The 24285-nt window shown below is 33.4% G+C and overlaps 1 protein-coding gene across 6 annotated transcripts in view; it reads right to left on the bottom strand.

Moving 5' to 3' along the window:
• Positions 1 to 24285, bottom strand: part of LOC100313595 (FAT tumor suppressor-like protein) — a 74269-nt gene that overhangs the window by 28548 nt on the left and 21436 nt on the right. For all 6 annotated transcript variants that reach the window (XM_085497595.1, XM_085497596.1, XM_085497597.1 and 3 more), the window contains exon 4: positions 13218 to 13279. In XM_085497595.1, coding sequence (XP_085353721.1) covers positions 13218 to 13279 — 62 coding nt within the window. The remainder of the gene's footprint in view (positions 1 to 13217; positions 13280 to 24285) is intronic.

Here is a 24285-nt window from a genome sequence, read left to right as displayed (position 1 = left end):
ACAGTAGGCAAGATGAAAGAGAAAATAATAAGATATCTAAATTGGATTTTATGAGAAAGCTTTCAAAGTCGTGATTTCCATCTTTTTGTTAATTTATCATACACATCCCTCAATTAAATTCACAAAGCAGAAAACAGAAATCATAAATATGATTTATTTTTCCGAAAATATTGATGTTAACCAACACCCAGCTTTCTTTACTTACACTGAAAAAAGAAGATTTATCTTTAATTAATATTTCAGGAAATTAAACATGCCATGCATTTGTTTGACATTTAGTTGTTTTTTTTTACTATTTTATAAATTTTATTATTCAATTTTCTCTGTATAAATATATGGAAAGAAAAATTAATAATTTCATCGCGAATGTTTTTAAAGATACCCAGAGGTAAGGGAAATTGCTTCCCCATTTCATTACTGATAGAACAACCTGATAGCATAATTTCAAAATTGCAAATGGAATCAGTTGCTAATTGCATTCTATTCTCATATAAAATTCACTGTTTAGTTCTCACCAGGAGGTAACACAGGTGAATAGGAATTAAGCATCATGTGACAGTTGTCATGGAAACACTGATATTTGCATGAAGGGGAAATTAAAATAAAGTTGGCAAGGTGGTTGTTTGCATAGGCAGTGTGTTAAAACAGGTAATGCTGTGAACTGTGTGTGAATAGAAGTAATTTCAATAGAGGATGGATCACATTACATTGGTGATATTTTACTGGAACCTGCATCCACATATACCACATTAAAATAACAAATTAGATCAAGTAAAATCTGATAATAATTAAACTCTCATCTATCATAATTTATTAATTATGATGACAGGAATGAGTCATCACATATCAGCACTCCACTCTATGCTAGTATTCAGTTAATTTATCAGTTCTGACCTTAAAATGCAAAGCCAATTTATCAGAAATGCAATCAATATAACATGTTACAAGAAAAAAACCAAGGCAACGGCAAGTCTTATACATAACATTATGTAAAAGATATTAACTTAGCATGTATAGCGGATTAGACAACTAATATATTATTTGCTACTGTCTAGGTAATACGAACACCCAGTATAAGCAGTATGAATGACAAATGCAATAAATTACTCCATTAATCATTAATTAACAACATTTACATATTGCATCATGTGCTTTATTTTAATAATTCAAGCTCATAATGTACCAGGTGTGTTTAACAAACTTTTCATCTAATGTGATCACTGCTTCTAATGTAATATTAAGATGAGAAACCGGGGACACCTCAACTGTTGAATATTAATAACGTAAAACAAGTTTTATCTAATGCATTATTTATATATACAGAAGATACTAAACACTCCCTAGAAATTTATTTTGGCAATTATTATTCATAATCATATTGCTGTTTATCTAGTATTTTTGCTCCTATTACATGGTTTACTTTAAATTTATTTTATGCTAGTGTGATTTTTCCTGATTTGTGAGTTTACAAGGTAAGAAAATGTTTTTATGAGAAATCCCTGCAAAATGCATGAGAGAATTTAACACAGACTTGTAAAATTCTAATGTCAAAATGCCATAAACGATGGTGCGCATCTAACGGGTAAATAATAAATTTGTCAACTTGAAGCCAAATAATCGTCATATCACCGTCATTATCAGTGTGGGTCTCATGCGAAACTATTTCAAACATAAGCTGCAACTATAACGTACATGTCTCTTACACTTTACAAATATGGATATACAGAAACAGGCGTAGAGTATAGACATGCAAACTCGTTGATTTCATAAAACAAGACTGAACAAGAACGGGTCATATGATTTACGACACAGGTAGGCAGAAAGGGGTGTGGGAAATATGGGTGTGGTTACACTAAAAATGGAGCGATAAATTTCTTTTAAAAATCTAGAACACAACTCAGATTTGTGTGTGTGCCCAGCAGCTGTACAGCTAAAGCTTTTTGTTTGATATGAGAAAAGCAAGATAAAGCCGTCACTCGAACAAGCGAGTGGTACATTCCAAAGCTAAACTTAAAAGTGACACTGAATATGAAAATGTATTCTTTTGTAACCTTTGTTTAAACCTATTACTCATAGTTATAATGCTACTGACACTGAAAATAGAAATGCTGGAAATTTAGATGTAATATTTCACCACCCTGACAACATTTGCAATTCAACGAAAATATATAAATATTGACCTCTTTAAATGCCATTATTTCTTTTGCTGTCCAAGATTATGCATATTTCTACAATTTCTTTGGTAATTTAAGACCATATGGTTAAACTTTTCTATTGCCTACAGGTTTTGAAACAGTATGTTTTAGGTTTATTTTGTGAATGGCAAAAAAGTTTACTTTTAAAGACACACAAGGGTAAACTGTTCCATCATATTTGAAAAGCCAGTAACAATGTCGAGTTAGACAAAAAATAGACATAATGATAATTACATTATATAACAATACAAGATTATTCCTTTAATCAGACTAATTAGGTTGAAAACTAATTGGTCTTTGGAGATCTTTATTCAGATAATTAATTTCATATACAAATGAGCAAATTTAGACCAGTAAGCCAAAAACCATGCATAAGGACACAGAGGTATAATTACAATGAAGCAGTAGGGGGGGGGGGGTATTGTTCTATAATTCTTCAGAGGTAATTGCATTAAACCTGGCATCACCTGCGAGTTATTCAGAATAAATGAACAAATTATTTGGTGTAATTACCCTCCATTCTGGTAGCGTGACCCCCGACCCATTACTACAATCAAGTCAACCGTGAAATGGAGATTACCAGGACCCAGCTGAAGATACAAGATTCATTTCAATAGAATGTTAAAATATTATTTTTATTTGGAGAGATATAAAAAATAGTTGAAAATTATCAGAGGTGAAAAAGATTACTGCTGAATTTCAAGCTCAGAATTATACAACTGGCATTTCTAATAGCAGGTACGCAAAGCAGGGTCAGTAAAAGAGTGATCTTATTTTTTGGCTTGCAGGGACAACGTATTCATCTGTAATTACAGCATACAATGTGGTATAATTCAACCATTACCTGGAGGTAAAATGCAGAGCTAGACAGTAAAAAATGTACATTTAGCAATTTAGTATTGCGGCTGCCTTGTAATGAGAAAACTTGGCAGAACTACTACATCTTGCCAGCAATTCCCATTATGCTCAAGTGTGCCATCAAGACTGCCTCCATGTATATAAATTGAACACGCTTCATGAATTGCCAGGTAATAGTGAAAACCAATGAGGTATGACTGGAATGGATATTAAATATGAATACACGCGATAACATATTGCACGGTTATCAATTTTTTGTTCATGGAAATTTACAATGCAGCTGCGGAGAAAATAAATGCGAGAACATTGATAGCGATGAGATAGTGTTTAAAGATTCGTAAATCAAATTGCATTTTAACAAGAGGAACAGTTATCAATCTTCAGGCTACTCGCCCGATAATATTTAAATAGCTGTCGATATTTTCAAACGAATCATGCATCATGCATTTTATTTAAATACAATGATCTGATGAGAATACATAATGATTTTGCAGTACTTGTTAACATCAGGTCAAAAGTTCACAGCTGACTGTTCAAACACAATATATAAAAGACGGACACAGGTGACTGTAATCTTTAACTGCAAAAAAATTCCCGCTCAAATTTCCGTGCAAACATTTTTATACTTTCACTGCTTTGACCGCCATGCAGCTTTGGATTAAAACAAGCCATGCATGGCACAGTCCCAGTTAGTTATCAAATTTAAGATATATAGTTTTATTTATAGTAATATAGCTGGAATATAACCATGTCAGGAATATGATTTTTTAACATTAAAATTATTGACATTTGTATCTGATCGTCAAACAAGTACTTGAGAGATATTGCTCTGGAACAGCATTCAAAATCAGCCATTTTGAATACATGTATACATATAACATGATGTATAATGAATATATACAATTTGAATATATAATCAGTCAAAGCATTTAAGAGATATGACTCTAGAAGCCCAATCATTAAAACAAAATGGCTACCAGTCAGCCATTTTGAATCCAATCTGAAAAATAAATGATGTGCATCAGGAACCTGTAATGTCTAATATATGTACCAAGTTTTAACAAAATCCATCCATAAATGCTAAAAATGCTTGATATTTGATGATTTTTTAGCACAAAAATGGCCACCATTTGGCTATTTTGAATAGGATCGTCAAACCAATATATCTGTTTATCTATGACATGATGTATGATGAATATTTAAAATTTGAACATAATCAGTGAAAGCAAGTCAGAGATATGGCACAAGAACCACATTCAGTAAACAGCCGAGAAATGCTTGATTTTTAGGATTTTTTAGCACAAAAATGGCCGCCATTTGGCCATCTTGAATCAGATCGTGAAACAAATTGCCGTGCATATGTATAATATCATGTGTGATGTATGTGTGAAGTTTGATTGTGATTAGTCCAGGCATTTCTAAGATACAGGTCCAGACGCACGCACAGACGCACGCACACACACAGACACACACACACGCACGCACGCACGCACGGACACACGCAGGTCAAAACATAAGACCCCGTTTTCGGACTGCGTCCGAACGGAGACTAATAATACAAACGGCTATTACACAGTCTTATTTACTGAATAATAATTTCCAGGTAGGACCACACCTGATAGAGACTTTCCCCAGTGAGATTGTCAAAACACACAATTTTCTTTAGACTTTATCAAAATTATAAAGTAGTCCATATAGAATTATTAATATGATTTTTTTTCCCAAGTTGAGTGAATTAAAAAAGCAAGAATGTTGATATACACATATTGTTCAATGACATTCTGTGAATAAATACACCAGCAGTGCATGCATGATACATGAAAGCACACTGATTAGACCTGGGACTAAGGCTTTACTTCTCTCAATAAATTTGGGCCAGGAGGGAATATATTTGGCAGGTAATTCACAAAAAGCAATAGCAATCTTTGTCCAAAAAGAAAAGTATGCATAATACATGTTTTCTCAATTGAGTTCTTTTTATAGAATTTGATTTTCTTTAATCTTCAGTTTTAGTTTTATTTCAGTCTGCAATATTTCTATTACTTGCTGAAATATTATTTTCTACTCACAATTTACATCGTATCAAGAACGGTTTAATTTGACCATGAATGAATTATTATTTTTAGAATTGGCTGAATTTTCATGTGTAATACAGAATTGAACATAACACAGAACTAAAAGTGTTATTACTTGTCAAAAAAATAACATCATAGCATCTGAAATGTGTCAATTTTGGTTTTAGGCACAATTATTATTTTTTAAAGTATTGGGGCATTTGCATTTTGACTTTCACATTTTTCTGCATTTCTGACCTTCACTTTCTATTTTGACATGGGAAAGATAATCCCAGCTAGAGGGTAATCTATGTATATATTTTTAAAATGAAATTCCCATTGCAACTGGTGGATCAAAACAGAATACCTACAAAGTCTATTTTTTTTCAGAGTATCAGCAATTTTTAGTATCAATATATCTACCCTTCTTTACCCTGATCACTCCAGATTCCAATGCACGCTTCAGGAATATTAATATCCACAGAAAGTTTTTTTGAAGATTAATAATATGAAATATTGAAAATATCATCAGAATATATTAGTTTTTTTATCGGGTAGTACTTCACAATCAATAAGGGCATTTGTTGTTAGTTCAAGTACAGAAAAGATAAATTCTTGTAACCAATTAGAAGTCAAAATATATGAATTTGTACCTTTGAAGATAAGAAAACATTTTATTTTATTTATTTTTAATTTATTGTTGTATTCACTCAAAATTGAAATTGAAAATTAATGATATGGTGGCATAATATGAAATAATTACATCAGAACACCAAATAATTATAATTAAGGTGTTTTTATATTCATAGTTTTATATATTATTTATTCTAGTGGCAAGCAGGAAATTCAAAGAAAACTAAAGTAAAGCTTGCAGAGGGCAGTAATGAATGCAATAATTCAAGCATGCATCCCAGAAACTCACTATATTCCAATATATTATTACTTCGGATCTCCAAGCATGACCAATGAATCTTTTGAGACTATGCATCAAATTTGACAGTTAATTTTATTAGCCAGAGCTGTGGAAATTTCACCTTGATGGGCCCCCATACAATGATTAAACTTATGGATATCACACCCCTCCCCATGCCTCTTTGAGTTAAAGATGTAACATTCCTCACACTTGGTTGGAATTTGTTTCTGTCTTATCAACAGAGCTCCCATCATGCCATGGTGCTCCAAGAAAGCAGCTGTAACAGAGTTTGGGCACAAAACTGTGTTATTATTGACGAATGAACATACTATTTTGATTATTCATGGAAGTCAACATTAAGTCGCTAACAAATTTGATGTTGAGTGACATTTGAGTTTAAGCATTAATGTACAAGATTAGTATAATTATTTGCTTTTGATAGTGAGCACTATACCAGTAATTGCCAATTACTTTTTCAACTTGGTTGGTTTTTATTTTATTTTTTCTGAGCATATTTTTATTTTAGTATCAATGTATTAGCATCACTGGGTTTAATTTCTTTTATTTTAATACTTGTCTGCACACAATAAAATAGCTCAGTACCTCACCCAGAAAGTCTTCAAATTGAGGACATGTATAATTGCTTATAGGTATACCTGGGGATTTTAATAAGTTATTAATATTAATAACTATATATTTTGTCATTATAGATACAATCATTCTGGTATATCTACAGACATCAGCAATCTGATATCTGAACTGCACAACAAATATTTACCAGCTGAACACAATATTTTTTCTCATCAAAATGTGGGTGCAAGATTTTATAAATTTTTATTTATTTTGAAATCATTTTTGTGGTAATTTGGGACCAAATGGACATAATTTTTCATTGACCACAGCTTTTGGTCAAAATTTTTTAAGAAATGCAAAAAAATTATGCAGGTTTGTTTTAAAGAGCTGACAAAAAGCCGACTTTGGTTAATCGCAAGAGAATCATAGAACCATGTTAAATAACTTCAAATTCTGCTTCTTGAGAAAACACATGGTAGATTTCCAATGGATGCGGCACAGTCACACACTTTCTCTCCCACTATAGATATATACATGGCATAATATCATGTGTGTGGGATAGATTCAGGTTGCAAATAGTATAAAACGTAATGTCTAAACAAATCCACTGCTACTCAAAGCAACATGTCATATGCTAATATTCTCACATGCTGTATTTCTAAACAATAACTCTCTCAACTCAGTATGGTTGGAATTGCTAACAAGAAACTCCTGCAAGATATGTTTACACTCAGCATGCGTCCTGAGCTGTTTCTGTTTTAATCACCAATACCGGAGGTTTTTAGGTCCACAAATATTCTATATTAGCCTATAGCCAAAAATGTACATCCTTATACACCTCCAGCATCCCAATGGAGTGGAAACACGGAACCTCAAAGAACAGGAAACACTAATAATAAACAGTAATGGGTGAACAGTTAGGGATGGGGTGTTCAGAAACGTCAACAATGTTGATTACAAAATTTACTCATTCCAATGTAACCCAACTGTATTTGCTCTATCAGTAGCGCAAACACTTGTACATCTATGGTCCAAGTCATTTTAAAGATCCAGCATACAATAAATACAATGTTTGGATTTATATGTGCACTTCTAAAAAGACAAATACAGTAGCTTGTAAAACATAATGTATATTCAGCGGAAATAAGGCAATAATCAGAGTTGGATACTCATGACTGACTTGGCACATATCAAAACAGTTAGAAAATTCCTTCACACCTTGTGGCTTAAGTTGTGTCTTTTAAAATACCAAAGTTCAAGTTGAGATCTGAAGAATAATTATCACTAACACAACTACAATTAGTGATAACCTAGCACAGACTACTGTAAAATATTTCATTTTCACTTAAAATTAATTTTCGCTATTTTCACTGAAGGAATGATTCAGTGAAAATAAAATCCAGCGAATATACCTTTTTTTCTATATTTTACATTTAACTTGTCAAAAATCCATGAAAATAAATTCCATACAAAACACCAAAAATGTCTTTTCAGCGAAAATTAATTCCAGCAAAAAAATAAAGTATTTACAGTACCTACAATTAGCTAGTGCTGGACAATAATGTTACGCACATACAACTCATCAAAGACAACTAACTTAGAACACATTATGAACACTTCAGCTTGTTTCTCCCCTTCATTTTTGCACGGAACTCTAATTATGTTTGACATTTCACCCCACCTGCTTGTAATGCAAAACCCTAGAAATTGATATTTAAATTTTAAAATAACAAACGTATCCAGTTACCAGCCTCTCAAGTCATAATTTAATTTTCTCAAAGTGATATTGATAATAATCAAATAAAGATGGAAAGTTTGGTGCAAATTGCACCGTATGAAGACTGTCTAGAAGACTTTTCCTAAACCAGGAAAACATATTTTATTTGGTCTATTAGAAGTGCATCTGTGCTTCGCACATAAACCAAAAATTGCATTTTTTACATGCTTGATCATGAACATACCCATGTCATTTACATGAGCGCATAATGCTACTAATAGAGTAAATACAGTATTTCATTTTGCTGGCTTGTAACAATTTCAATTCTAGCCATGTGTTGCAAGGCACCCCTTCCAATTTTATCAAATACTCCAATGTGACTCCTGAAATTGACGGAATATTGGATAGTATTCATAAAAGAATTTCCCAATTAACAAGAGGCATGCATCGGAGAAGACTAAAGAGACATTGTTGTTACTACCTCAACCTCAGACTGCACACATTCCCTACTGGTAAACTCATCAGTTATCAAGGCTGAACACAAGATATTACAATTTTATAGCAAAAGGAAGGAAGTACATTTAATAAAACAATTATTTACTACAAAGGAGAAGCCAGCAACTTTATATGTAACAGAAAAAAATCTGCATCAAGAAACCATACAGAAAGGAGTTGAAGAATGAAGAAGGAAAAATAAAGTTTCAATTATATCTTGCTTAGAAAAAAAAAAAATCGGGGTTGGCACATGTAATTTGTTTTTACCAAATTGTCTAAAATGAACAAAGCGTATTCACTGGATATTATTATTTCAGCAATTTATCCATCTTTCCAGTGAAAATAAATTGAAAGTGAAAATGAAGTATTCTAAAAATATTAGGAATTTGAGGTCAAGCACTGCCACATATGAACAGTTAGGTCTAATCCTAAGATTACACTAACTAGGATTACATTTAGCCAATACAGCTGAAATAAATGTCATAAGAAATCTCTTGTACACAAGAGACTGAACACAGTCTTGTAGATCAACCAGTTTGTGAAAAATAAAAATTCCTCAGCACGTTTTGGTTTTACTACAGAACAGAATTTTCAAATACTGTTTAAAATTACCACTTTAGTTGTAAACCCCTGAAGTCAAGTTCGTGAATCGGGTCAATTGTACTGCTCTTAGCAGTGTACAAAACTTATAATAGTTAAAGATAAAACTCTAGTGCAGCTGCGTTTGACTACTTGAGAGCTTTTTACACGCCAAGTATTATAGAGATCAAGTTTACATCAAGAATCGGGACTCCTTTGAAGATTACTTGGCTGGTGGGGAGGTAACGGTATGCATATATTCACATAGTTGATGGCAACTGAATACAAGTATGAATTTATAGCAATTACTGCTTTCCCTATTGACAAATAGTTTCACAGTTACACTTAAAACTAAATCCATTTACACTACTTTACATGGAATACCCACAGCTAGACTCTTACAAAAAATTGATGAAGTGACACCTCATTGGAATTTAGTAAGGCTATTTGAGTCACCAGACTCATTTGCTACAGCACCATCAGCATAGGCTTTATCAAAAAATACTGTGCGGTATTTTATTTTAGTGGGGATAAACTGAAAACTGCAAGTTGCATTTTATTAGAAATAATTGTAATGTAATTTATTAGAAATAATTTGTCATAAAGAACATGTAAACCATTCATTTATTTGGATTTATTCTTTCAGCAAAAAATATATTCCAGTTGAAAATGAAGTATTGTACAGTAATATGTAGGCAGAAATGATACTATGATTAATTGTCATGGAAAAGCGCACACAGACCTTGAGTTTTGTTTTCAACAATAGTGTACCAACTACTAGTATATGCACATATATGCACGGCATTGAAAAGATAGATTAAACCCCATAAGATTTATTTTTTGTTTGTTTCTCGCCCTCAAGTGAAAATAACATGCAGGTGAGAATAATCCAGGGGATTGGATCATCATAACTACAAAGCCAATTAACACAACCTTGAGTGGTGCGCCAAAGAGGGTTTTGAATAGACATTACTCAATAGTATATTCAGCAATCTTTTATCATCTAACCAGTGTTTGTTAGGCTCATCTGTATTATCTTTGTCAAACTTACATCACAACTGTTCTAAAAGAAGTCATAAATTGGGAATCCTCGCCTCCCGAGATGGAGAAAAGAATCATGTTTCTCATTGTGTCTGTAACATTCCTATTTGAAGTCAACTGTTATCAGATGCCCTAGGCGCGACTGTTATCTATTATATATGCTTCTATGATCAAAAGATATGTTAGAGGATTATTGGAATAGAAGCACTAGATCATCAAGGATGATTTCCAGATATTCTGACCTGGAAGTCATTACTTTGTACTGGGAAAGGGACGTGCTAAAACATTTGGAAATTATCAACCTCTTTTTTTCTGTGGTCTTTCCACAAACATTATCCAGCAATGTAATTATGATGACTTTCACAGCGTGGGAAATCTTGGACCTGTTTACATTCAATTTACTCGCAGCTGATAGTTTTTTTTTGTTCATTTGGTACAGATCCCAGCGAACTAAACAAGAGAAAATGGGGCATGTCTGGATGTATGTATACAAGGTGATAAAAATGTCAGTCTCAAAGTCATATGTGTACTGTGGTGTTGGTAAATATCAATACACACCATTCTATGGTTTAGTTCAGACATTCAACCAATAAAACTGATCCTGGCACCCAATGTTTGCCTTCCACAAAGTTGGCTGTCAAAAAGAAACAAACCAGTCCTGCAGTTTTTTGAATCTATTACTATGCCTGCTTGGAAGATGCTGGAAGAATTTCAAGAAAGAAAGGTCTGTTGTAAGGAAGATCAAAATAAAACTAAAGAAAACTATGATTAAGCAAACTATGCTGCAAGGTTGCAATCCATCTTGACAGTCAAACAAACTCATGAATTTGCAAAATTGTCCAGTGGCCTGGGACAACAATGTGTTAATTAAAGCTGTAATATTTATTTTGAAGCCTGTGAAACCTATGAAGTACAAAAAAAAACGTACTCCTGATACAATCAAGTATTAATCTGTTTTAGATATTACTTTTTTTACCCATAGTGAGCTTAAAACACAAGAGATTTTTGTTATGGCTGTAGGGGAATAACAGCATCTTTTAAATTCCAATTTTAGCGTAGGAAAGGGCCAGCATCAGTCGAGATTGTCTTCTACTGCAGAGAATTGAATAATAGATTTTATACATGCTACTGTCCTACCTAACTGAAACACCTTTTCTAGAAGTAGCTAATTCAAATATCTACTGTAAAATGCTTATTAAGAGCTACGACTTCTATTAAAAGGGTACAATGCAACAGATAGGATGTGGCTTCAATTAGAACAATTACACATATGAGAAAAAATGAATTTGTGGTTCTCAATTTTTTTAAAAAGAATAGGTTTGACTTCTATTAGGGATGCAGCTTCTAATACAGATTTTACGGTAGTTTGCTCTGTTAGGAGCATATGTACTTATGTAAATGACAGAGGTATGTCTATTGTCAAATGAAGTAATATTTTAATGATCAAACATCCAACATAGGCAATTTTTGGTTAATGCATGTTTCTACTGGAGATACGCTTCTATCAGAGAAAATTATGCACGTCTGGTGTTTGCCACTACTGTAAACTAATTTAATTTCTCAATATACAATTATTTTGTGAGATTTTGGAGTCGAGAAACAATGCAAAATGTTGCTGCAGCAAATGATTAATGATTTTTCAAGACAAAAAGTCAAACCAAATTTCACAAATGTCTTCATCACAAACGCCCTTATCAAAGCACTTAAAGCTGCTAACAGGATAACAATCAGTTAAAAGCAGCCATGCATTTTCCTGACCTCTCACTTAATAACTTCTCATTTATGTAAATTCAAGTTCATCAAATAGAATGGTAATGATAATGACAGATTGACAGACAGTTAACACAAACCGTGTGACCCTACAAAGATGGGTCAGGTACAATGAATAAGTAATACTCATGAGACAATAAAAGATCATTAAAGTTCATCCAGTAGATGCAATATTTACATTAATATATTTCCAAAGGAATAATCCACAATCCAGAGAATTTGATTATTTTTATTATCTATAATGTAAATATTTTGAATGGAAACACAAATAAGCTGATGTACATTTTGTTTTTTAAATATTTTGGTGCCAGGCGACAGCTTCTGGCACTGAGTGTCACTGTTGTCTGTTTTGTTTTATTGCAAGTGCTAACTGGAGACATTATGCCACAGAAACAACATCTCTGTTAGGGACTACATGACAGGGCTGTGGTGCACAATTCTGTTATTAATCCTGGTTGTGAATTAGGTTTGAGGAAGTACTAGGGTGTGGGATATGTAAATTACACTAATCTAATACCAGTGCTGGATAATTCCATGAATACCAATGCTTTAATATTTTTCAATGTGTAAGATTTATCTTTTTATTAATGAATATTTTGAGAATTAATCTAAAAATTGATTCATTTTTTTGACTTTTTTGCTGGCTAATGCATATCACAATAAAAAAAATAAGAATGTCACTAATAGCTCAGAGTAAAAATCAAGATTTATAATCTCAGTCATAGCTAAGCAGTTAAGTCCAACCCATTAAAACAAATTTAGGCAATGTGATATTTAAGCAGATGATATCAAGGATGAGTATTAGCATAGACTACAGAGTTGTTTAAGAAAAACATGGGTGTGTCATAAAAACACCACCCTGTATAAATACAATATCATGTAAATGTTTTCAGTAAATCAGGCTGAGGAGATATCAACTTGCACAATGTGGTGAAAAGACTTCAGTAGTATACTAGTCATTAAATAGTCAGATTACATGCAAATATATGATAAAACATGCAAATTATATATTAATGGCATACCTCTAGACTGTGCTCTTCCTGCCCTTCTCGGTCAAGTTTTCTATTTGTTGTTGTTATAACACCTGAAAGAAATTAAAAGAAACAGTTTTTAATATAAATGATGAATAAACAAGAATGAGAGAAGTCCCATTACGGTTTATCCTGTAAAATAGTCCAGAAACCATCAAGTAAAATCAAGATGAACCCCAAACAAACAAGCCTATAAACTTGCACTCTAAGATCATTCCTATTGCTTTGGGTGAAATATTAGATGGAATGCTTACATGTAAATTACAGAAAATATTTGATAAATTGCTTGGCATTACTTTGGTGCAACAGAGATGAATCTTTTGTTAATCCATGGCTCCTAGAACACTACTTACATTTAATGTGATCTTACAAATATTCACATTTTTCAGAAAATACAATAAAATGCAATTTTAATAATTTAAATCATTCGAGTTAAATACTGATGTATTTTCACAAAATAGAAAACTAATCAGGTCATTCATTCTACACAGAAACCTTGAACAGCTTTCATACACAGTGCATAACATATGGTAGATGATAGTTCAGGTTTAGTCTAGTTCTAAAGTGGAACATGATGAATATTTGTGCTTACACTGAAATATTTAATCCATCATGAGAAATGCTGTATGGCAGGGAAAGGGCACAGTATTGGGTCTATGAAATTCTTGCAAATTGGTATTTTATCAAAATAAGTGATTGTAACAAGCGCCAGATGTCTACTAGATCCCGTCAGTGCATTTATAATTCCATAATAATGGTAGCTTGAGCAATAATGCAATGAATTACTAGATTTAGCTATACTTATAGTATGTGATGGGGAAGAATTCAATATTTTTATCATAACTAACACTACAGGATACTATTAAATATAACTCTGCCCCTGTATTCATGTCTCTTGATGGAATTCACCTTTTAAGTGACTAATGGGTTTCTCAAAGTACAATAAATATGCAATTATTCTTAAGTTTGCAATCAAGGAAAACAAAAGATAAATGAATGCCAACTGATTCTACTTTAGAATGTGCCAATAGTTCACCTCCTCTTAGAATACCCAGCTATAATAACAGGAATCATATTGCCAATGTAAATAAATGGGAATCACTCAACTGGCCGGGGCACAGTAAGCCACTAGTGTGTCTTGTTAAAAGACTCGTTTGGGAGGGGTGCATACCAGTCTGCTGTTTGACTGACACGGACTATATATAGCGGTTTCGGAAACTTGAAAAATTCCAGAAAAGAAAGTAGTGGAGCATTTCAGATAAGGTGGTGTGAAATTAATATTGTTTAGGTGGCAACTGTCAGTGGAGAAAATAGTTAAGATAACAGCTTGTTGACATGACTCACTGATGATTATAAGCAATTTCAATATTCTGAAAAAACATAAGTGAAGCAGATGCGGAGACAAATGGGGAGTTGTGACTGTTAAATATATTTGATCCATGGGCATGTAGGACCTAAAGTTGTTTATGATGGAATTTGTTTTTAAGACAGCCACTGAATGCTGTTGTTTTTTCCCTCATTTTTTTTACAACTCATTTGCAGAGACAATGCATTTTGCCACAATGTTTTTGGGGTGCAGGTCAACATAATGCATCCTGAAAATAGACAAGCTTTAAATATACAAATTATGCTATTGTATTGACAAAATTCGAAATAGTATTTCAATCAGTCTAAGGTATTTTTTAGGTATTCCTCCAAGTTTACATTTTGATATTGGGTACCTTTATAATTTCAATACAATTACTGTGGCTGAAAGTGACCGATATATTAGAAGACGAAAACTACCAGAGAATATATAGCCCGGTACTTCTTATGAATGTCAACACCTTATCGGTATGCAAGAAATAATTAGGAATGACAGGAGTTGATATGAATTTCATCTGTATTATCTAAATGTCAGCCTAGGGCCACTGTCTGCAGAGACTTGTAAAGTATGCTATGATAACCTGTACAACACATTTATACACTAACCACTACTGTATTACAGACTACATGTGACTAACTTGTTCCATGTTGTGACATGATTTTCATGGTTAGATGGTAGATAACAAGGCATGTAATCAAAATAAATTTGTTATTCAGGGTTGCGAGTTGACACAATTGTCAATACCGTATTTCTTTTATTAGAAAATTTATTGAAGACCTGAAGCATCAATGTATTAGTGAGAATTAGGTGTACTTACATCTTAACAATCTTAGTTTGTTTGGCTTACACATGTATGTATCAGAGATGTGCTTCAAATACAACAAATACTAGACAATGTACCGGTAAGTTTGTTTGGCTTACACATGTATGTATCAGAGATGTGCTTCAAATACAACAAATACTAGACAATGTACCGGTAAGTTTGTTTGGCTTACACATGTATGTATCAGAGATGTGCTTCAAATACAACAAATACTAGACAATGTACCGGTAAGTTTGTTTGGCTTACACATGTATGTATCAGAGATGTGCTTCAAATACAACAAATACTAGACAATGTACCGGTAAGTTTGTTTGGCTTACACATGTATGTATCAGAGATGTGCTTCAAATACAACAAATACTAGACAATGTACCGGTAAGTTTGTTTTGATAGTCGAAAACTTGTTGTTGTTCACAATCACTAAATATCATTCTTGTAACATTTCAGTAAATGTTAAGTGCAAGTGAAAACTACAGATACAATGTATTTTGTTACAGAAACTGTGTGCTATATTATTGGATTACATGGCATTATTTTTGGGAAAATACTTGAGTTATAATTGTAAATTAATATATTCTTGGTATTTTCCACCCCACGTAAACTTCTAATAGAGGAAATATGAGAGGAATCGAAATTTAAGTGCCATGACACCTTGATGTCCTTTAAACCGAATGTGTCATATGAAATTGGCACATTTCAAATACTGAAGTTCAACCCAGTCAGATGGGAAAACTTTATATGTAAATGCCAACACGAGTAATAATAAGTTGACATAATTAAAACGGACAGGAGTTTTAAATTTCATCTGTAGTTATCTAAATGTCAGCCTAGGGCCACTGTCTGCACAGACTTGTAGAGTATACTATAACATTTTACATGTAACAAACTTGTTCCATCATTTGCTCATAGTTAGATGGTAGATAACAAGGCACTGCATGTACGTAATCTAAATTAATTTTAGCTTGAATTCTTTATGTTTTTTTTATACAGACTGGTAAGCTTCTGGCAGCAAAGTTCAAGACACTATGGCTAAAACTAACCCCACATTCTGCTTCCCAGACCCCCAATATTAGAGAGATACCCCTACGCAAGTACAAAAAGAGGTCTTATTTGTATACTCACTACACGATAATCCCTTCTCTGTAGGCAAGTTTCTTTTTTACCCAGCACATAACTATAAATTCACCACCACACTACCTTATTAGGAAGTCTCTTATGGGCGCATACATATCTTTCTCACCAATAACTTTTTTTTTAGCCCTTCAGTCTTACAAGAGTACTTGGAAATAAGAGAGGGTCTTTTATTCCAGAGCAAAGATTTACATCACTGGTAAACACTCCAGATAAATTACCTTCCTCTCAAATATGTGAATTCAGATACAACATGCCAAATATACTTAGAGCCTGCTCAGTAACTAAGTGGCAAATGATTCCCACCTTGTGTTAGGTGGAAGTATGTTTATGGTGTCATTTATTTTCAAGATAATGGTCTACCACACTGCTATAAAACTATAATTTGGCCTTCTCACCCTAACTACCAGTCGATCACTTCCAATATGTACTGAGCTCAGCACACTGTAAGTATTGTAAGAAAGGAATGTTTATTACCAAATAGTGTATATTTGCATACATGCCCATCACCCACCCCCATCCACCCCCATATCCTTATTTGTTATAAGCACTAACTTTCATTTAATTGTGGGGGTGGTGAGGTTACATAGTGTCTAGTCTAGAAGTCATTTCAAACTTCTGCACTGTGTAAAATATTTAAATCAAATTTAGTTTTCCGGCTCATAGAAAGTGTGCATTTTGTTGTAAAGGCAGATGGTTACTCCTTGACTCGCTTTAGCAATTACCATAAATTAGCAAACTGGCTGATCAGTACTGGAAACATTCAGACAGACAGTGCCTAAAAGAATGATGCACAAGAATATAGTAAACAAAATGTACCAATTGACTGATGTTAAGTTTCTCTATGCCCACACACGTCCACAGCTTGTCAATCTCCCCTCCCACTATTTATCCCAATTCTTGACTGCTAGTTAATGTATACATTGTACCTGTCAGTTATCTAACCTGGTGTTACCCCACCTGATGGGTATATCATCTTGAAGATTGCAGAACATGGCAAGTAATAACATCTTTATGGGACACTATTATGCTTACTTTATGCGAGACTGCATGTGATGAGTCCACACCAAACATGTCCTTCCATTTTGTGCTAATTTATAGAACAGCTGGAGTGAAAGCATTGAACCCGTGAATCAATTGTCAATGTACAGTCTCATGCTGTAAGCATTGTGAAATTGACATGCTATTTTTTTTTTTTTCAAGTCAAGACAATTTGATTTACCAACAATTCAGCCTGGGAGTTTCCCACTGGTCCAAATGTTTATTTGGATTTGGTGGTTTATGTTATGTTGAGATGTTTATCTGATGCCATTAACTCCAGTTATGTCTTTAGTAGCTTTCCCATCATATCTTATAGGAATCCAGTGTGATCTACTGTCCTTGGAGAATCACTGACTTCTAACAAGAACTTTTAACATTTTTTTCAGTTTAATTCTTACTTGTGAGAGCAAAGAGACCAAAATCTGTAAATTGATTTTCATACTAAATTTAAATATTGCGACATAAACAAAAATCAGGGAAATCTTGAATAGTTAGAATGACTCAAAACAAACATTTCTACTCTACAACTCACAAAAACTGTGAGCCAAAGCTTTCAATCCTTATTTGCATAAATAGATGCTTTTCCTTTTTATTTATGACCATCTTGAAACGAAAAATTTAGCATTCACAAGAAAACTAGAGTGTACATGTATGAATGTGGTATGTCGCATTCGGTCTACCCAACAATATAACACTCCAACTTTTATAGATTTATTATTTTCATACCACAGATGGTTCAACTAATTATGCAACTTCTAGAAAGATCAGTTAAAAGTTCACATATCCTAGTCGAGATTCATTTCTGTAGTACAGGAAATATGCAATTATGTACAAATTGTAAACTGGGTACGTGAAGAGACATAGTTGAAAGACCTGCATCTCTGTAGGAGAGCTTCCTTTTTGACTCACAACTTCGAAATTCAGTACTAACCACTGGAGATATAGGTCAATATCTGGGTTCACAGACAGTGCTAAAACCATGGTAAAACCACCCAAAATTGTAATACTGCATTTTCACGTGTACTTGGGAATTTTAACCAGGATGACAATAAGAATTCCCTGGTAAATGTACTAGACCATGTACTAGAAGTCGCCATTCCAAACAGTCGTCAATGGTTTGAACCATTTGACAGTATTTGTTAATACTTGTGTGGGAGATGGAATGCAGGCCAATATTCCCCATGCCAAATATCTAAGTTTCCAAGTTGCACGAAAGCGAACAGAGAGGGAGGTTATTTGGCTTGGTACTAAGCAGCATGTGTAAGTTGGAAGTCAGACAGTTATCAAAGCTTTCAGATGACCGATCCAGCTATAAATCTTATTTAACCCATTTAGAACCAAAGGAATTACCAGCCATGTCAAAGGTCAGATTTAAATTAATGGTTTGTTAAGAATAGCTGATAAAAGACCACCAACCATATGGTACCAAAAAAAACATAGCCACATTCAGGATGATGGTGAAATAGACCACCAACCAAACACTGAGAGCTAATTGGTTCACAAAAAGAAATAGACAGATGAAATGTGCGCGCATGTTATGCAAGCTACGATTTCCCCACAAATTATAATTTGATTTATATGATTTGGCTGGGTCATGGCAACAGCATTAGATGAATGGGTCATGTGTGCAAATTAGGTTGTTAATTCTCTTTTTATGAACAATTAAGAAATTTAGACGAGAACTGTAATTAGCAGAAACCAAGAACTATTTTGATACCGACCAAATGTAGTTTAATTTGATTTGGAAAAATGTTTTTATTTTTTTTATAAGAGTTTAAAGAAGTAGCCAACTTGAGAAGTACCACTAGAGAGGGAGATTATAAAAGTAGCATGCCTTGACAAAGGGCAACTTATTAAACCAATTATTTAAATCTAATTGCATTTTTGTCTCCATCTTTATCTTAAAAGCATGGCTTTCAGTAAACTAAAATCAAAACATCCATAAATTTAAGCCGGGATAGAAGTGAGGTTCTTCCATTTTGATCTTTCAACCACACACAAGTGCTTTTCATGGTAGATAAAACTGGTTAACTGTAATTCTAAAGGAGAACCAAATAGTAAAAATTCCATTTGAATGACTCAATACACTATAGCTTTACGTAGGCTAACTGGAAATGCTGCAGTAAGAATCATTTCACAATACAAAATGAATTTAGTTTGAAGTTATTTGATATGCATACAACAGTCAAGGGTGTGATGCCTTGTATTCAAATTCATCATCAGTGCTCCTAATTTGTAACTTCATTTATCCCCAAAATAGTTGCGCAGTAACGTTCACAAAGAGGCTCTGTTTTGCTCAATCGAATATAGCAGGGCAAACTAATGATGGTGTTCAATGCTACCTACCAGGTCACTGGCATCACACAAAGGGCATCATTTCAATTGCAGTTTAAGACCTGTGTATTCGCAATGTCTGGTTAACTTGTGCTATACAAATGCTTAAGCTTTGTTTTTGTCAACAACGTTGTGGGAAACTGCTCTAAGTTTTTGACAATCTCATGGCTGAGAGGCAGAGTTGAAAAGACTTTGTTTTACATCTACCAAAGACTGGCAGCATTGTTTGGTCTAGTGTAATTATTTTGGTAGGGCATTTGTGTTGGATATGAACCATGCTAACCCAACTACCTAATCTTTGCGATCCAACCACTGTTTCACAACATTTTCCACTTCAACAAGTCTACTGGGTCTCGCGACCTACACTCTAAATTTACTTAGCCGCCTTGCTGGCTGCATGACTATGTTCTGTATTCTGTCCCTTTCAAGATAGCAGAAAAGCAAACATGCTGAATGCCCATCAAATGATATTAAACACCAAAGTGACATCATCGTTTTCCTTGCAGACTACTAAACGGCCTTCAAAGAGGTCTTTGTAACAACTTGGCAATATCCCAGACAGTGGAAACTTTGCAAAACGATGTACCTAACCCTTATGTACACACTACTTTCTCCGTTTAATACTTCAAATGTGAGTTACGGCAACCAAACATTCCCATCTATACAGTGTTTCACATGATGAGAGGTGATCTCTTGAACCAAGATAAGGTACTATCAGAGAATGCAAACAACTGCTCACAAATTATAGATATAAATAGAAATGATGACACTGTGTGCAACTTGATAAATTTTATGAGTATTAGACATGCTGATATATGACGTAACATCAAATCAATCCAGCTGGAACCAAGTACAGACATTAAATTAACTCTTTGATCACCATAATTTGTAAACATTTTGATGCAACATTCTGGCTCATTTTTTTTTGAGTATCTTTCTAGAATGGTCTTGAAAATTTTGGATGAAATGGGCAAAATATTCTATTGGCTACAAGTCATGATCAACACTATGGAAAAATTACAACAACAAAAAATATGAATTTGTGAATTGTGACAAAAATGATGGTAACACCAGATCCAGCAGGAAATACATAGACATTAGATATGAGGCAAGGTAAATCACGGCTGTAAAAGTACAAAACACTATAAGAACAAAAGAGGTTGAAAACGGAAATGACGGGCGATGCTATTTCCTGGGACATTTTTACATATCTAAGTTTTTTTGTTTGTTTTTTTTCATTTCTTGAGCAACCTTCCATCACTTTTAAAACTGTCAGTATAATTTATTTCAACCAGAACAGTTTGGCTATTAATTTCTCCTAAATCTCCATCACCAATCCAGTGCCTGTAACAAGCTAGAGTTTCAATTAGAAACTCACAGTCAATTAATTACCTGTCACCATTTGACATGTACGGCAATTCGGATGTCAGTAACTTATTAATGGTGAAAAAAGAATGATGTTTGTACCGTTCTGAGGAGAATGAACCAGAAGTGTACACAGTCATTTAAGAGTATCACTAACCTATTTCTATATTATCTTGACACACATCTTTCACAGCTCATGGCCCTTGTACAAACTGAACTTAAATCACCTGGCCTTATCCCCACTTACACACAATATGTAGGCTATCATCATTATTCATTCTTTCCCACACAATTAACAAAACACTGGTCCCTTGTTTTCTTGATGGTTTAATTATTACACCACACTTCATCTTCTGTAGCTAACCCCCCAAATCATGACATGACAAGTTTTGTAATTTGATTCTTTCCTTGCTAGGTGTTTCTTTATTTCCTGTGGTATTTGATGTCATTGCACTAATGCAGTAAGCTACCTGTCTACAGACATTATGGATCACCGTCCTAATTTTGATAAAAATGTACAATTTTAACACTTTTCTATCTGTCATAGGTCTGGTAATGGCAGTAGTTTTTTCATGAGAAACCGTGCATGTTGATTTTATAAAAAAAAATTGACCAGACATTTTTTTTATCAATCAAATTTTAAAACTATCCCACCAGACACACACACTCACTCACTCTTCATCCTCTTACTATTCCAATATCAAAGTAGATGCCAAAGTATACCATATTATTAAGAATATGTGAAATTATATACTGGATAACACAAACAAGCAGCCTGTCGGCTGAGATAGCTCCGCTGTTAGCAATGCACATGGCAATTAAAGAACAGAAGATATCATTAGAAAATGAACAAATCTGAGAGAGGTCCACATGTAGTACCTATATGTATAATATATCAAAGCAATTGGACTTGCGGTTTTCAACAAGAAGTCGAAAATATAACTTTTTACCAAAAATTACAAAAATATTCATCAAAATTAGAGAATTAAAGATATCATTATGAAATGAACAAATCTGAGAGAGGTCCACATGTAGTACCTATATATGTAATATCAAAGCAATTGGACTTGCGGTTTTCAACAAGAAGTCGAAAATATCACTTTTTACCAAAAATTACAAAAATATTCACCGAAATTAGAGAATTAAAGATATCATTACAAAATGAACAAATCTGAGAGAGGTCCACATGTAGTACCTATATATGTAATATCAAAGCAATTGGACTTGCGGTTTTCAACAAGAAGTCGAAAATATCACTTTTTACCAAAAATTACAAAAATATTCACCAAAATTAGAGAATTGAAGATATCATTACAAAATGAACAAATCTGAGAGAGGTCGACATGTAGTACCTATTTATGTAATATCAAAGCAATTGGACTTGCGGTTTTCAACAAGAAGTCGAAAATATCACTTTTTACCAAAAATTACAAAAATATTCACCAAAATTAGAGGATTAAAGATATCATTACAAAATGAACAAATCTGAGAGAGGTCCACATGTAGTACCTATATATGTAATATCAAAGCAATTGCACTTGCGGTTTTCAACAAGAAGTCGAAAATATCACTTTTTACTAAAAATGACAACAATATTCACCAAAATTAGAGAATTGAAGATATCATCATGAAATGAACAAATCTGAGAGAGGTCTACCCAAGGTACATATACACCAAGTATCAAAGCATTCAGGCTTGTAGTTTTCAAGAAGAAGTCGAAAAAGTAAAACATTGACACGGACGACGACGACGACGGACAATCACTCATATGATAAGCTCCGCTCGACAAAGTCGACAGTGGAGCTAAAAAATGAAATAATAAGAAATAAGAAAAAAAAAAATCACCATGCAATACAAGATGGCAGTACTCCCATGGTGCATCTCGCCTAAATATGCACATAATTACTTATTGTGAAAAAGAAGAATGCCAACATTAGTTGGACAGTTATGTAAACAATCTTTTTGTCTTTCTAATCAGAGCTAATCTCCCTATTCACTGATAGCTTGAGTTCTATCATAGACACTCTGAAAGTTCGCAGTTCTACATATAATGGTTTTTTCAGGGTGCAAAAACCTTAACACATGATCTAACACTATGGGATCATTGATATATATTCCCCTTTCAAATCTTACATACAACCCCATTATATACATTTCCTGTATAAGTACATTCACCAATACAATATTCAGTAGTTACGTATCACAACATTCACACCCACATTCTCAATATAATTTTAAAGATACATGTTAATAGTACAGTAATGTTACCTATTTAACTTATGTCATTCCCAGATTAAATGTAACAAATATACAATAACATTTAATAGAAAAAGAAATCTAAACTACACACACAGGTAAATGGTGATTGTTTCAAGACTCAATTTTACTAGGGGAGTAATTTGGATGTTACTTTCACAAACATTAAAGTCACAAATTTTCTGATCATTCATTGCAACATACTTGTCAGCCACTAATCACGAAAATCTTTGTTTCATCAGCTGCCTAACTGCCATATAAAACAGCATATATATCAAATTTTACTTAAAGAGTTAAAAAGCATGTAGTCAGCAATAATTTAAAATGTCAGAACCCACCTACGCATATTCATCAATTTTGCAATGATGGCTTTTTGCTTGACAGGAGAAACATAAATAAACCTCATCTCTGAGAGCTTCAGTGGGCACACCTGTCTATCGATCACTGTGTCTTTTTAAGAGGGTGCTTGATTATTATTAACCTCTGCGGAGTTTGGCAGACTGAATCTAATTATCAATTCAGAGAATCTATGTTCTAATAAGATAACACTGGGAGATTGTTAACATTCATCATGTGAATTAACAGACAGAAATAAATTCCTCGTGAAACAAATTATAGTATGCCGACCCGAAAACCAAGGTAAACTTGCAACATCCAATCAGCATGGCAACAAAAGATTGTGGCCACCAAAAAGTAATTTTGTTAATTATCACAGACAAACAGAAATTCCATTTTCTACTTTC

This window comes from Saccoglossus kowalevskii, chromosome 4 (genome assembly GCF_978046115.1).
Source record: "Saccoglossus kowalevskii chromosome 4, keSacKowa6.1, whole genome shotgun sequence".
Classification (NCBI taxonomy): Eukaryota; Metazoa; Hemichordata; class Enteropneusta; family Harrimaniidae; genus Saccoglossus; species Saccoglossus kowalevskii.
Note: the sequence above shows the minus strand (reverse complement) of the source record. Positions and strands in the feature narration are given on the sequence as shown.